The 14,354-nt window shown below is 35.9% G+C and overlaps 2 protein-coding genes across 7 annotated transcripts in view; one reads left to right on the plus strand and one right to left on the minus strand.

The window, feature by feature from the left end:
* Nucleotides 1–9,632, plus strand: part of CCDC88A (coiled-coil domain containing 88A) — a 126,676-nt gene extending 117,044 nt beyond the window's left edge. For 2 of the 5 annotated variants that reach the window (XM_007189993.2, XM_007189995.2), the window contains 4 exons: nt 961–1,220; nt 1,416–1,878; nt 6,045–6,144; nt 6,671–9,632. In XM_007189993.2, the coding sequence (XP_007190055.2) occupies nt 961–1,220; nt 1,416–1,878; nt 6,045–6,109 (788 nt within the window). In that variant the 3' untranslated portion in view covers nt 6,110–6,144; nt 6,671–9,632. Of the gene's footprint in view, nt 1–960; nt 1,221–1,415; nt 5,990–6,044; nt 6,145–6,670 lie in introns of those variants that run through there. The other 3 variants (XM_057557795.1, XM_057557796.1, XM_007189991.2) reach the window with 3 other exon arrangements.
* Nucleotides 9,633–11,841: 2,209 nt separating this feature from the next.
* LOC103008685 (prolyl-tRNA synthetase associated domain-containing protein 1) lies at nt 11,842–13,790 on the minus strand. Of its 2 annotated transcripts, none has more exons than XM_007189998.2 (2): nt 13,636–13,790; nt 11,842–12,364 (listed from the first exon to the last, which is right to left on the minus strand). In XM_007189998.2, the coding sequence occupies exons 1-2, from the start codon at nt 13,717–13,719 to the stop codon at nt 11,933–11,935; spliced, it is 516 nt and encodes a 171-aa protein (XP_007190060.1). In that variant the 5' UTR covers nt 13,720–13,790; the 3' UTR covers nt 11,842–11,932. The 2 variants fall into 2 exon arrangements, with proteins under 2 accessions (XP_007190060.1, XP_057413781.1); XM_057557798.1 differs by lacking the exon at nt 13,636–13,790 and adding an exon at nt 13,119–13,310.
* Nucleotides 13,791–14,354: the final 564 nt, after the last annotated feature.

Below are 14,354 nucleotides of genomic sequence, written 5' to 3' on the forward strand. Positions count from 1 at the left end.
TTTTCCTGTAAAATGTTACATAGCTTGAGCCAAAATCTTTCCTGACCCATTTTATTCTCTGTGATTAGGAAACCATGGAAAGTTGCATTTTCTATCTTAATGCTGTATCTACACAGTTTGCAATGGATCAAAATGAATAAGCACTCTTAAGGAATAGCATAAACTTTAGGGAGCTTTTTTCCAGAACTAGTAATTTGCATTCTGTATAGTTGTTCAGCCTCAACCGAGTCTTTGAAAGCTGTATAGCCACCATACCAACAGTGGAAAGCAGGGAGAATCAGGGAGAATCATTCAGCAGAATGATTCAGACATTAAAGAATAAAATACTACATACTTAATTTTATATTTTTACTGGAATTTTCTAAGTAATTACATCATGTCTCCATTTGACTTTCCTTAGATGCTTGCTGTTTAAATTTTTAAAATATTTCTTTAAGATTATTCATTTAGGATCAACAAATAAGCCTTCAAATAAGGAATACAGACCTCATAGAAAGTCAAAGAATTAGAATTTTTAGCATTTAGAAGAGTTTTTGGTTTTAACATTCTCAAATAATTTAAAATTCATATAATCATGTTTTGTTTTAAATTGTGAGGTGTTTTACAATTATTTGAACCTGACTTTTAAAAAATGTATTATTTCCTTGTTTACTCATTCATTTACTCATCAAATGTATTGAGTGCCTGCTTTATATGTTCAGGTTGTGGGTATGGTGGTGATGGCAAGTCTTTGCCCTTGTGGAGCTTATAATATTTGTCAACTTGACAAATAAGGAAGCACGCTATGGTAGACATTTGTTAGATTGATGGGAGATTAACATGGTTTACTAAGCATTTCTGAATAAAGCTTTGAAAGTCAGTTTGGCTATTCGTAAGAATCCAGTCAACAGATGTCAGTACTTACATAGTTTTAATCTCGTTTCTATTATTGAACTCTTAACACACCATTTACTCCAAAAGCAGGTGCAGTTAATATCCAAAGCAGGCCACAAAGCCACAGCAGTGGAGAATTTAGCCTGCTTCATGAGCATGAGGCGTGGTCCAGCAGTGGTAGCAGTCCAATCCAATACTTGAAAAGACAGCCCAAATCAAGTCCAGTGCTCCAGCACAAAACACTAGAGAGTCGAGCACATCACAAGGTCAAAACTGGTTCCCCTGGAAGTGAAGTTGTTACTCTACAACAGTTTTTGGAAGAAAGCAACAAGCTTACCTCAATACAGGTTAGTTTTATCTATGGTGACCTTAATTTAGATGGACACTACAAGTTAAATTTCTATGGTTGAACTTTAGAGCTTTTTTTTTTTAAGGAGGGTTTAGAGGCATTAGCAATTTTTTTATTGCACAGTCTAATGTATCAGGAAAGTAAAAGCATGGCTGTATTCACTAATCTGCTTTGATTTTTTTTTTTTAAACAGATAAAGCCCTCAAGTCAAGAGAATCTTTTAGATGAAGTAATGAAAAGTTTGTCTGTCTCTTCTGACTTTTTGGGAAAAAACAAACCAGTTAGCTGTGGTCTGGCCAGGTCAGTAAGTGGAAAAACTCCAGGAGACTTCTATGATAGACGGACAACTAAGCCTGAACAATTTGTGAGACCTGGTCCTCAAAAGACTGAAGATACCTATTTCATTAGTTCTTCAGGAAAGCCTACACTAGGCACTCAAGGAAAGATAAAAGTAGTAAAAGAAACTTCTCTGTCACGACAATCAAAAGATAGTAATCCCTATGCCACTTTACCTCGTGCAAGCAGTGTGATCTCTACTGCTGAAGGAACTACCCGAAGGACAAGCATCCATGACTTTTTGACCAAGGACAGTAGACTACCTATGTCAGTTGATTCACCACCAGCTACTGCTGATAGCAGCATCACTGCAACATCTAGTGAGTACCGTTTACACCAGTGGTCCTCTCATCCACTTCACAGTCCAACTTATGCTGTAGGTTCTCAAGCACAAAATGATTTAGCTACAGACAAGCCCACGTCTCCATATGCCCAGGCCAGAAACTCAAGAACAGAAAGGTCACATTTTCTAAACCAAACTTTTGCCACTGTTAATATGTCTAATGATGCATTTGGAATATCAGCTAAAGATAGCATAGACTCATTTACTGTGGCTCATCCAGCTCAGCCATTTTTATCCCTGAATACAGAATTAGTTAGTAACATAAGTGGGCTACCTCCCAGACCAGTCACCAGGCTAACTGACCAGCCTTCTGCTTCTTTGGATAAAGCTGCACAGAAAGATACTGAGCAGTTTTCTGATAATCAGAACTGCAGTAACAGTAACCCACAGTCTTCTGTAGTTAGCAATAATCTTATCACTCCTGCATGCCTGTATCCTGATGACACAGAAGCTGCATTGTTGGTTTCTGAGGATAATCAAACTGTTTGGTATGAATATGGTTGTGTATGATCAAAACTGCACAATATAATACTGATGTCATTTGATATGCTCTATGCTTCTCTAATCTGATTTGAAGAGCTGCTGTTGAAAAGTATCATTTGGCTAGGTTTATAATTTCATTTTTAAATTGTAGATAGTGTTCAGGTGTACACTGTGGCATGTATATAAATGTGATTATGTAACCACAACAAAGCTTGCATGAAATATTAATTGCATTGTACATTTTTTGCATGACTTTAAGAACCTTAACAATACATGCTCCTCTTTGACATTTCTTGTCACCTAATAAGAGATTGTTACTTTGATACCTAGAAGCATGTTAAAATGGTTGCATGCTATATTACCAACAAGGCATTTCCAAGTCATATTTACTTCATTGGTTCCAAAAAAGAATGCTCATTGTCTCTCTCTCTCCCTTTGCTCCCCTTTCCCTCTCTCCCTACCTCTCTTCCTCTTCTTTTTTTTTTTCCCCAAAATGTGCACTTCATATTGCACGTGTATAGTATTAGTAAGGAAAACATGTTAAAAAGATGTCATTTTCTTTTGCCATTTAATTATGCCTTCTGCCCTGTTTTATTTTCAAAGAAATAGTTATTAACTACTGCTCATATTTATAAAATTGTTCAGATTTAAAACTTTGTTAATACTCATAAATTTAGCGTAATTCTTTTTTTTTTTAAAAAAACATCAAATTTAAATGTGACATACAGGGACTAGGAGTATTTGTATTCTATTTCTTCTCTGCACTTTTCTTCATTTGATAAATGTAAGAGCTCAAGTACTATCTTTCCTTCAAGATGACTTTTTTACTTGGCATCAGTTAACACAGTAGTTTTTTCAGGTTTTTTTTTTTATAGAGAGTCAAAGAGAAATAAAGCAAATCATACTCCATGTGTGAGAAATTTGCATTTTTACTTCTGTTCAAAAAGGGTAGCAAGCTTATAAAGTGGTGAAGATTGTTACTTATATAATTCTATAATTTATTACTAAATTATGTATGTCTGTCCTTAAAACAATTTTCTAAAATGAGTACATTGTGCTAAAATAAAATGCAAAATTAGTATTTGTAATCACTTAAACAAACAAGTATGTTTTTAGTAGAACAAATTTTAGAATTAAGAATAAATGCAAGCTCTTAACTAAAAATTAATCATAAAAGATGGAGAAAATATTTGCTAACTCTGACTCATGTCATAAACTTTAAAATTATCTTGCTGTGGTCATAGCACTTTTAAAGCAGAATCAGCTAAACTTGAATTGTTTTATTCCAGAATAAAACAAAACAAAAGAAAACCTCAAGAAACCCATAACTCTGACTCACTTACTTCTAGAGAAGTATATCTTAGTTCTGCCTCTGAGATGTTTTTGCCATCTTGATTCAGCCTAAATATTACTGACAGTCATGCAGCCTGGCATCTGGAAGAAATGATTTGAAATGTAACTTTAAAAATGGGGAGGAAATTATTATTTTACACGTTGTATTAAATTATTATTGTTATTAATTGGGCGAAAGAAAACAAAGTTTATAGAGAATCTTTGCTTAATGAAGTGTGTATCCTGGCAATTCCCTGGCAGTCCAGTGGTTAGGACTCCACGCTTTTACTGCTGAGGGCCCAGGTTTTATCCCTGGTCGCGAAACCAGGGATCCCTGATCCTGCAAACCGTGTGGCACAGCCAAAACTTTTTAAAAAAAAGAAAGAAAGAAAGACATTTGTATCCTTTATAAATTAAGCTATTCTCTTATTTTCTCATAGCCAGCTCTTACTAAAAATGCTTTTAATGCAGGTAATCAAATAAACACAATCAGAAATTTTTCATATTTTTTAGTATCTACATGAATACATCAGTCTGTTTTGTTGTCACTTGTTTCATAATCAGTCTGAACATTTCAAATGTTTTTGGTGTCCCTTTTTTCATAACCTGATAATAAAACTTAATGGTAAATATAGGTGAGATTACATGGGGCCATATATGATACAAATGTAATAATTAGTGTAATTTCCACATTTAGTCAAAGATTATTTCACAACCATTTCAACTTTTCAGATAAGTCTGGCCTTATACTTTGTTTAAAATATTAAATTTATTTATAAAAATATATTGAGAAATCATATGCTATTATAGTAAAAACTGATTATTTTATAATATTAGACTTACAGGAAAGAAGTATTTCTAACCCAAATGGCTATAGTTATATATACAGCATGTTTTCCAAAAGAACATACACACTGTGCATGTAAGACAGATAGATACATACCATGTCCATGTGTCTTGATGTCAAAGAATACAGGTTAGACTTCCGCCAGAAACTGTCACCAGCTGTAGAGTCATAAAATTCCCCCCAAACACTATTTTACCTGTGTTTCTTGATAGCACTTGAAATCAAAATTTTAGCAGTGAGAAGAACCTTAGAAATCATACAGAGCTAGTGTTTCCCAAACTTTAAAAAAATCAACATAATATTTTCTATGAATGAAATCTTACAAAGATGCCCCAATTTAAAAAAAAAATTTTTTTTTTTTGGGATAAAAGTGAAGCAACTCTGACTCAATTGAGCAGCGGCACTTTTTTTCCTCCAAGACAGCTCCATAAATACTCTAGCGGCTTCACAGATTACAGGCATACCTCGTTTTATTGCACTTTGCTTTATTGTACTTAACAGATACTGCATTTTTTTACAAATTGAAGGTTTGTGGCAACCCTGTGTTGAGCAAGCCTATCGGCGCCATTTTTCCAACAGCATTTGCTCAGTTCGTGTCTCTGTGTCACATTTTGGTAATTCTCAGACTATTTCAGACTTTCTCATTATTGTTATATTTGTTATGGTGATCTGTGATCAGTGGTATTTGATGTTACTATTGCAAAACGATTATGACTTGCTAAAGGCTCAGATGATGGTTAGCACTTTTTAGCAAAGTATTTTTAAATTAAGGTATGTACTTTGTTTTTTAGATATAATGCTATTGCATACTTAATAGACTACAGTACAGTGTAAACACAACTTTTACATGCATTGGGAACTAAAAATTCTTGTGACTCGCTTTATTGCAATATTCACTTTATTACAGTGGTCTGGAACCAAACTTGCAATATCTCCGAGGTATGCCTGTATTAGTACCCCAGTTTTAGATGAAATTGAATAGCTTTCATATTCCTAGCTTAGATTTCTAGAAATTACACCCTTATTATTTGTGACATTGTAAATTTATGTTGTTAGGCACTGGGTCCCCTTTGATCAAAGCAATTTTAGTTCTAACAGTGTAAATAGGTATATTATTTGCCAATAAATTATGCCTCAAGCCCTGGTTTTCTTAGTAAATAATACAATTATTTCATTGTGGATGTTTCTGCTGCTGCATGCAAGATTATTTTTTACTTTAAAACTATATGTGACCATTTAGTTAAATAAACATAGTAAGTAAACCTATCTGACACTAAGAGGGCATAAGTATATTACTTAATAGCTTTTAAAATATAAAAATCAGTCTTTAAGTAGAGAGATGTCTTTCGGATTAATAACATTTCCAGAGTTAGATTCCTTCTCCTTGCCCTACTCAATGAGAGCTCTTTAGTTTCTTATCTTCATGAATTGTATTCTGTTTAGCCTTTCATTAAATAACATGAAATGCTTTTCTCCTGCAGATGTGGACAAAGTACAAGAAAGCAGAAATTCAAAAAGCAGGTCTAGGGAGCAACAAAGCTCCTAATTCTATTACCCACTACATGACATGTGGGCCAAGTGGTGAGTTTCTTGCTTAAAATGTAAATGAGATTAATCTCATTTATACAAACTAACTGCATTAAGTATAAGAACAAGTGCACATTGCATTAACAGATGTAAATATTGCTTGCTTTAATTCATGACTTTCTGTCTTACTAGTAAATCAAGATTAGGTGAGTCCCAAAAGATTTTTCCCATCAGTGCAGGAAACCAATCTTTAAAAATTATTTTCTTTTTTCCCCTCAATTTAAATTTGATTTTACTAATGAGTAATGTTTTAGAAATTACTTTTTCAGTTTGAAGTCTTTCTTTGTGGTAGGAATACAACTTATGTGCAACATTCTTGATAATTGAGGAGAATAAATTAAATGCCTTTTCTATGAAGAGCCACTCAAAGAAAAATTGTCTCTGACTTTCTGTCACTCTCATCCCTATAGAAGTATCTGGTGCATGCTGTTCTTTTAGTGGTTGCTCTGTATTTTATATCTCTTATCTTCAAGCTTTTCTTATATTTTCTTTCTTCTTTCTACCTTCCAACTAAATACAGAGAGAAAAGTGTCCTTCAGTTTCTCAGTGTGAAGCCTTTATTTCTGAAGTAACAAGACACCCAACTATAGGAATCACTTTTTAAAATCTTTAAGACTTTAACAATCCTTCGTGACTAGAGCAGGAAAGAAATACAAACCTTCATTCCTTCCTTGAATCAAGGAGCACTACTGGAGTCAACTGCCAAAATTTTTAGAAGGTTTTGTGACTTACCGTACATTGTACTGTTAAGATCTACTGAATAAAGGATGTTCTCTCACTAAGGACCAAGTGTTTTAAGGTTTCAAGAAGTACTCCAAGAACAATATACTTCTTTCATCATTTGTTTATGAATTTATCCATGTTTGCTTAATGCTTCTGCTAAGTATTAGTCTAAATCTAGCCATTTATATTTAGTTGTGTAAACCTAAATTAAATGCTGTAGTATGTTGTGGGATGTACTATATATCAAGATACAGAGAACATTGTTTTGGCATGTCAGAGCCTTATTTGGTTAGCAGACTGCATGTGTTGGTATTCTTTTTTTTTTTAAGCCAATTATTTTGATGCACTGCAAAAGAAATTCAGTTTATGAGATAACTCTGAAAAATCCATAAGATAGGAGTTATAAAAAATTTACAGTGATATTAATCTTTCCGTATCCCCCACTAGCAACACTAAGCAATTCACACATGGATCTAAGGTAATTAAAGTGTGTTTTTCTGAAACTTTTTTTTAGTAAGGTGGTTTTCTAGCAAATGGCATTCCCAAGATAAAGCTGTTGTGTTTGAACTCATTTCCCTCCTTTAGTACTGGGTTATGTATGTGTTTGTTTTTTAACTTGAGAGCTGACTGTTGCTTAAGAAGTTTTCTTATGGCAAAAATAATGTAAATAATTTACTATGATCTGCATTTTGCCAGGAACTCATTTATTATTAAGGTTATCACTTATTAATAAAAATTTTTCTGTTTTTGTCCTTTATAATACTACATTAAAGTTGGTAACTGTTATCGGTACTTTTGAAATATTTGTATGCATTTGTTACCTTAAACATTTGAAAGAAGCACAAAAAAAAGTAAATTTAGTCAACCCAGGGAAACATCAATTTTTTTGTAGTTCCAATTTTATATCACAGTTTTATTTTCTTATGAAGTCAAAAAACTGCATTGATATTTACTAATGCAAATTCATTATTTAACAAATATCAGAATAATCTTAAAGGTCTGAAATGAGAAAGATACTAACTTTTTAATTTTAACAATATACTTCTTAGGCTCTCACTACCAGCTCTAAAAATCTTTTTGGAATAATTCCATAGTGTGTGGTTTATGAACTGTGTTTCATCACTAACCTAGTAACCATGAGATACGTGTCTCCCTCTCTCCCTCCTTCCTCACACCTTTCTTTTTTTCTTTCTCTTTTTGGTAGGCCAGTAACACTGCTGTGTTCTAGTCTACTTTCAGAAAGACCATTAATGAAAAGAAATACAGCATGTATAGTTGAAAAGAAACTGAAATGGAAGTTAGAGAACCTGGACTTCGTAATGCCACCATTAACTTAGGTTTTGCCACCAAATAATGCTGTAAAGTTAAATCACTTTTAAACCCTTGGATGAAAGGTGCTATGTAAATGTAAATACAAAGGATTCTTACTAAAATACAAATATTGCACAACAGACATATTTAAAACCTATTCTCTAGACTTTGAAACATGTCTCCATCATGACTCCCTAGATTCAAGTATCAGATTGATAATGGGTATCATGGCAGTCTAGAGACACTTGCATGTAAAAAATGTAAATTCATCTTTAGGTGGATAAATTGAAAGTAAATATAGAAATTATGTTTTAGCTAAATACAGTAAGTGAGTAACTTAGATTTATATTAACTAGCATCTAATTTGCACAACTAGGACACATTCCAGGACATTTACTGAAAGTTGAAATTTAATGAGTAGGAGGTAGCCCAGTGAGGGTGTATGATATCACAGCTTTGTCTCTCCAGGACACTAATATCCTAAAATAGAGAACATGCTGACTGAGGCAGCACATTACTGCTTCAATTAGAAAATGCTTAAGGGTAGCCTATAAAGTACTAAATCTGAGTGGGCTGACCCTGAGAAAATGCAGCAAGACAACCAAGAGAATACTTGAGACTGCAAAAGCGGAATATTCTCAATTATATTAATCACCTTTTTCATACCACTTCAAGAAAGGATTAGATAACCACATGAATATTTTACCGTCTCCAAAAGATACCATCAGAAGCAAACTTAGTATGAAGTCATGCTTTTCCCTTAGATAAACTACTTCTGCCAAACAAAATAGTGTAGCCAACTAGAAACTAACTGGGGCCACTTTCCGGACTGGGGCCTGACATGCTTTTAAATGATCTGGCTCTATTCTAAATCAATACCCAAACCCCCTCGGAAACTAAAGAGTTTATATACAGGGTAATAGCTTCGGCCCAGAGCTCCAATAAAGTGCTTCAGATCTGGCAATGTGGAAATGTTCGGTCCAAGTTTTTGAACTGGTGGTTACCAAAGAGTACACAAAACAGGTTTGTATGTAGCACCTTTCATGCAAGGCATGGTAAAAGCCTATTTAAAAATCACTGTGCATATTACGGAATTGCAGCCACCTCACAAATGAAGTATTACAGCCTGCACTGTCTTAAAATTTTATGTCAGGAAGTGAAAAAGATATTGTACCAAATCTGGAATTACAATGAGGAGTAATAATGTATGCTAAATGACTTTTGTATTTTAAGTTACTTTTTATGAGAAAAGTGAATTTTTGTGTTTTCTTTTCTGCTACACTTAGTCCTGAGATGTATTTTTTTCTTTAAGCCTTGAATGAATAATACAAAAGGAGCCCATTTTATAATATAAACTTTGATGTACATGTTGAGATATTTGGACAATGAAAATGCCTTAAAAGGAATGCTTATGGATAAAGTTGCACTTACAACACCCTTTAACAAAACGTGATTTCAAATTGTCTTTTTCTTTTCTACTAAGGGTTCTCTCTTTCAGTGTTTGCCATTGTACTTGTAACTGTTACTAAATATCAAATCCAATAATATAAAAGATGTAACATTTCCTTTAAAAGTAATGCTACTGAGAAATTTGGAGTTGAATGGCAAAATGTTTATTACTTGGCTATACCTAATATAAGCCACAGGTCATAACAAAAAATCCAGTTTATAACAAAATAGATACCATCATTTGGCAGATCTGTCTCTTTTTAAAAACGTTCATTATTTTTCATTTTAGTTTTTAACTATATTTCTCCTAAAAAAATTAAGTTGGTTTAACATTCACTTGTTAAACTGATATAACAAGAGGTGAATTTTAAACTAATATAAAAAGAGGTGATTTTTGTAACAGGTGGTCAGCAATCATAACATATAATTTAGCCAAGTATTATTCTTTCCTTTCCCCTTTGCCCTAGAAAACCTATTTTATGTGTTTCATAACATATAACCTTGTTTAGATGATTCTGTCCTAATCACTTTGGGATGAGTATTGGAGGTTTTGGGAGAGAACTGAGAGTCTATCAGTTTTGTCAACCTCAAAATAGGTTTAAATACAATAATAGATTGTACAAATCAGTCTCTTTCATTTTCACATCTAGACTTTGGGAGGCATAATGTTAGAGATGGCAACCTGCCTTGTGTCCTTGGGCAGGTCAGTCTTTCTGGGCCTGTTTTCACCATAAGGTGGGGAGGACAGTTAGACCAGTTATCTTAAGGTCCTCGGTGTCTTTGATTCTATTCGTTAAACCTTAATTTTATATGTAAAGGAACATAAAATTTCCTCTTCTTAGAGATCTGGTACAGAGTAGGCAAAAACTAACATAGCACCTCAGAAATAAGGTTATCATTTATGGAAAATATTTCTTACTAACTCATCTCTTAAATCCATTCTGTATTTTATAAAAATTCTGCCTTGCGTAGACTTGTAGTTTCTAACCAAATATATCCAAAAATGACAAGTTTTCACTTTTGCCTTTCAGTAATGCAAATTGGTACAAATTAAGTATAATTTCTCTACCAGAAGCAAATTATTTTTTTGAGTGTTCAACCTTAGGAAAATATGATTATCTCTCAAATATCCCACTTGATTGTACTCTAGAGGAAATGAGAATTTTCCTAAGACCTCTAGGCTATTTTGTAGCCTAGTCTAGTCATACCCTCAACTGGGGTTTTGTTTGAATCTAAGTGAGGTGGAAAAGTACATCAGTTTTCCTCTGTTTTTGAACTAGCTTCTATATGACAACTGACAATACATAATCCTGGGTTCTTATACTGCTTTAGATGCCACAGTTGAAAGGGGATGAGTAAAATTTAATATAGCCTAGAGGACAGAGGAACCTTGTTCAAGCATGTTCACATTTTGTAACCTCCGAAGACTAAGCAAATCCTTCTTAATGGCCTATGTATACTCTGCTCCTGAGTTTTAAAATATAATTTCATTTGTATAATGATTATGACATAACATTTTCCATCCCTACTTTGAGTGTTTTTCTAGATTAAAATTTTCTAAAGATAGAATTTTATTTAAAAATTAGCTTTTCACTGAAAAAAAAAGCATTGGTTTAAAAACGAACACCCAGTAATAGGAAGGTTTTGCCCTTGCCCCCATGTTTAATTATATTGCTGGGGAATTCTTATTCCTTAATCCTCATTCCCCAAAGATAACCACTATTAACAGTTGAATATATTCCCATATTCCTCTTTTTCCCCTGTATGTACACTGTCATATGTATAATTTTATATATGCTGTTTTTGCAGCTTGCTTTTTTCAAGTATAATAAACACCTTACAGAAGATGTAATATAGTTAATCTTAGATAGTTAACTAATCTTAGTTTTGATGTTAATTAATTAATTAATTAATTTAGGCGGCCACACAGCTTGCAGGATCTCAGTTCCCCTGACCAGGGATTGAATCCGGGCCATGGCAGTGAAAGCCTAGAATCCCAACCACTAGGCCACCAGGGAACTCCCTATGTTAATTCATCCTTAATTGTTGAAGGCATTCCTGTAACAAGTAATTGTCATGGGGGAAGGGGAGGGTGGAATCTCTGAGCTGACTAAAACTACCTCAATATATCTTTTTAAAAACAGCTCCTTTAAGATGAAATAGTTAAATAGCTCCTTAAGTAGTTTAGGTAGTCACCAAACCAAGGTGCTATATATATCTTACCACTTTTAATGCTTTTTATAATTACAAGTAAGAAAAACAGCTTTCAGAAATAAAGGTATTCTAAACATTAGCCCAATTAGTTTTTATCAAAATTTAGTCTTATGGGATCGTGTCCTGTCTTCTTCACAAATGTGAGAAAGTCTTCAGGGCTCAATCCCATGGTTGCAGTATTGGTCATTGGATGAAAGTACACCTTTTCATGTCCACCTTCCAAAAAAGCAGAATCCAGAACAAATTTCACATCTCCATCATCACAGAAGAGTGCCAACGGCGTGGCACAGCCTTGGCCAACTTTCAGTTTTTCTAGCATGGCTGTTTCATCAGCAAACCGCAGATTTCCACTTCCAACACCTAACTGCTTGGCAAGATCATTTAAATTAATTTGTCTATCATGAAGAACTGTCACCAGCCAATAGCCTTTTTTCTTTTTGTCCTTAAGAAATAAGTTCTTACTATGTGCTCCTTTCAAATGTTGGATATGAGGCATCATTTCTTCAACTGTAAACACCTGTGAAATATCACATGAGAAGTTTAAAAATAATATGCGTGTATACACACACTGCACACATACAGTTATCTGTATATTGCTTGGTGGGTGTAAGGTTAGGGAGTACTCAGTGCCCTGGATTTCACTGGTGGACATCCATCCCCAGCCCATTAGCAAATATATCTCATCTCAGGACCTCAGGAAGTATTGATAGTTTCTCTTAGGCCAGTTCTCCATTCCAATGTGCAGGCCAAGCCTTCTCACTCCTAAAATGCTTTTTTTGTTTTTCCATTAAACTTTTGGTAAAGTTTATAGCAGCCCTCACAACACTGTAAATCAACTATACTCCAATAAAAATTAATTTTAAAAAGTTTATAGCAGCCCAGACTCCTATTCCTTGGCATTCCATTACATCCAGGCCATATGACGATCTCCACTCTATAAACAGATAACCACAGAGAGGGAGTGAAGGCAGGGAATGAGACCCTGGACTAATATACAAAAAAAATCAGAAAAGCTGGCAATACGCACAGTAAAAAGGGGGAGAGTATGTGGACTATAAGGGAGGCAAAAGGGTCAAAGAATATAGTTTTGATGAATTTCTCTAAACTTGGAAGATTATCACCATATCTACCTAATTATCATTAGCTGTTACTCAAGCGTTGGGCAAAAACTTTGTCCTTGCACCACTCAGGTTACATACTGGCTCCTTCAGATATGTGCAAAAAAAATCTTCCCATCTATAAATCATGTTAAAAAAATACCAAGCTCTAACCTTGGCGTCCTGTATGCACCTGCTGCAGCCACTGCAAAGACGGGTTTACTGCTTGGCAACTTACATACGCATAAAGTTGACACACTGACCAAACATCCCTAGCCAGTTTGAGATGCGCAAGTTCTCAATATGTTGTACTAGTTCTCAACATAAAAAATCACTCCGAATTCCCGGGCGGTCCAGTGGTTAGGCCTCCGCGCTTCCACTGCAGGGGTCACGGGTTGGATCCCTGGTGGAGAACTAAGGTTCCGCATCCCACGTGGCGCGGCCAAAAAAAAAAAAAAAAAAAATCACTCCAAGAAGAAAACAGGTTTTTTCACAACATCAGCGTCCGAAGTGGACAGGCCCTTGATGGTGCTTTCAGGTCCCTTTCGTACTCTGGATCCCGGGAAATGCCTTAGAACGGAAGTTTCTGCGGCACATTACCCCTGGGACGTCTAGGCTTAGCGCCTTCGTCCCATAGAAGCTGCAGCAGAGCCCACCCCCTCCCGGGGTGGTCCCGGCGGGAGCGCCTCACCTCCGGGTGCTCCACGACCTCCGTGCGGATGGCCAGGGCTTCGAGGCGCTGCTCCAGCGCTGCCCGCAACTCGCCGCCTGCCATGTTGCCCTCGTGGCGCTAGCGGATGCGGTGCCGACAGACCGGACGGAAGAACTGGGCGTGACCTCCCGCAGTCCAAGAACTGCCAGCCCAGACGGAAGTGCCTGGAGGGAGAGGGGCGGTGCCGGAAGCCCAAGAGTGGGCGCCTTCCGGAAGCCCAAGAGTGGGCGCCTTCCGGAGGCGGCGTCGTGCTGGGTTCGCTTGCCTCCCTCCCCGCGTGCTTTAAATTTGTCTGCGTCCGCAGGGACAGACTTACCAGACGTGCAGAGTTCCTTGCCCCGAGTCCCACGAGAGGAAGGCGCCTGCAGTCTCACAGCCCTCTCTAGCCCCGCCTCAGGTTTCCTAAACACAGCATATCTTCCATTTAAACAGAATCAGAGCCACATAGCAACACAGCTTAGGGAGTTTTGGGGGAGTAATCGACTGGACGTGGGCTCGGCTTGACCCAGGAGGTGGACTGAGGCAGTCGGAGGCTCCTTACCCCTCTGTCCTTGGAATGTACTTTCTGCCCGCTGTTCCTGAGCTAGGTGCTACTTGAAGGATGCAGCCTTGAGAGAGTAAGGTGTTATTGAAACCATCTGGACTTTTTTGGTAAGTGCGACCCCCCTTCCCCCACTTAAGGCCTATGTATAAACTCT

The sequence above is a fragment of the Balaenoptera acutorostrata genome, chromosome 12, assembly GCF_949987535.1.
Source record: "Balaenoptera acutorostrata chromosome 12, mBalAcu1.1, whole genome shotgun sequence".
Classification (NCBI taxonomy): Eukaryota; Metazoa; Chordata; class Mammalia; order Artiodactyla; family Balaenopteridae; genus Balaenoptera; species Balaenoptera acutorostrata.

Bases quoted from the DNA above. Each gene is read 5' to 3' on its own strand.
- LOC103008685 (XM_007189998.2), bottom strand. From the start codon at position 13,719: ATGGCAGGCGGCGAGTTGCGGGCAGCGCTGGAGCAGCGCCTCGAAGCC. The intron at 12,365-13,635 runs GTGAGGCGCTCC...GATATTTCACAG, and splicing joins AGGTCGTGGAGCACCCGGAG to GTGTTTACAGTTGAAGAAAT.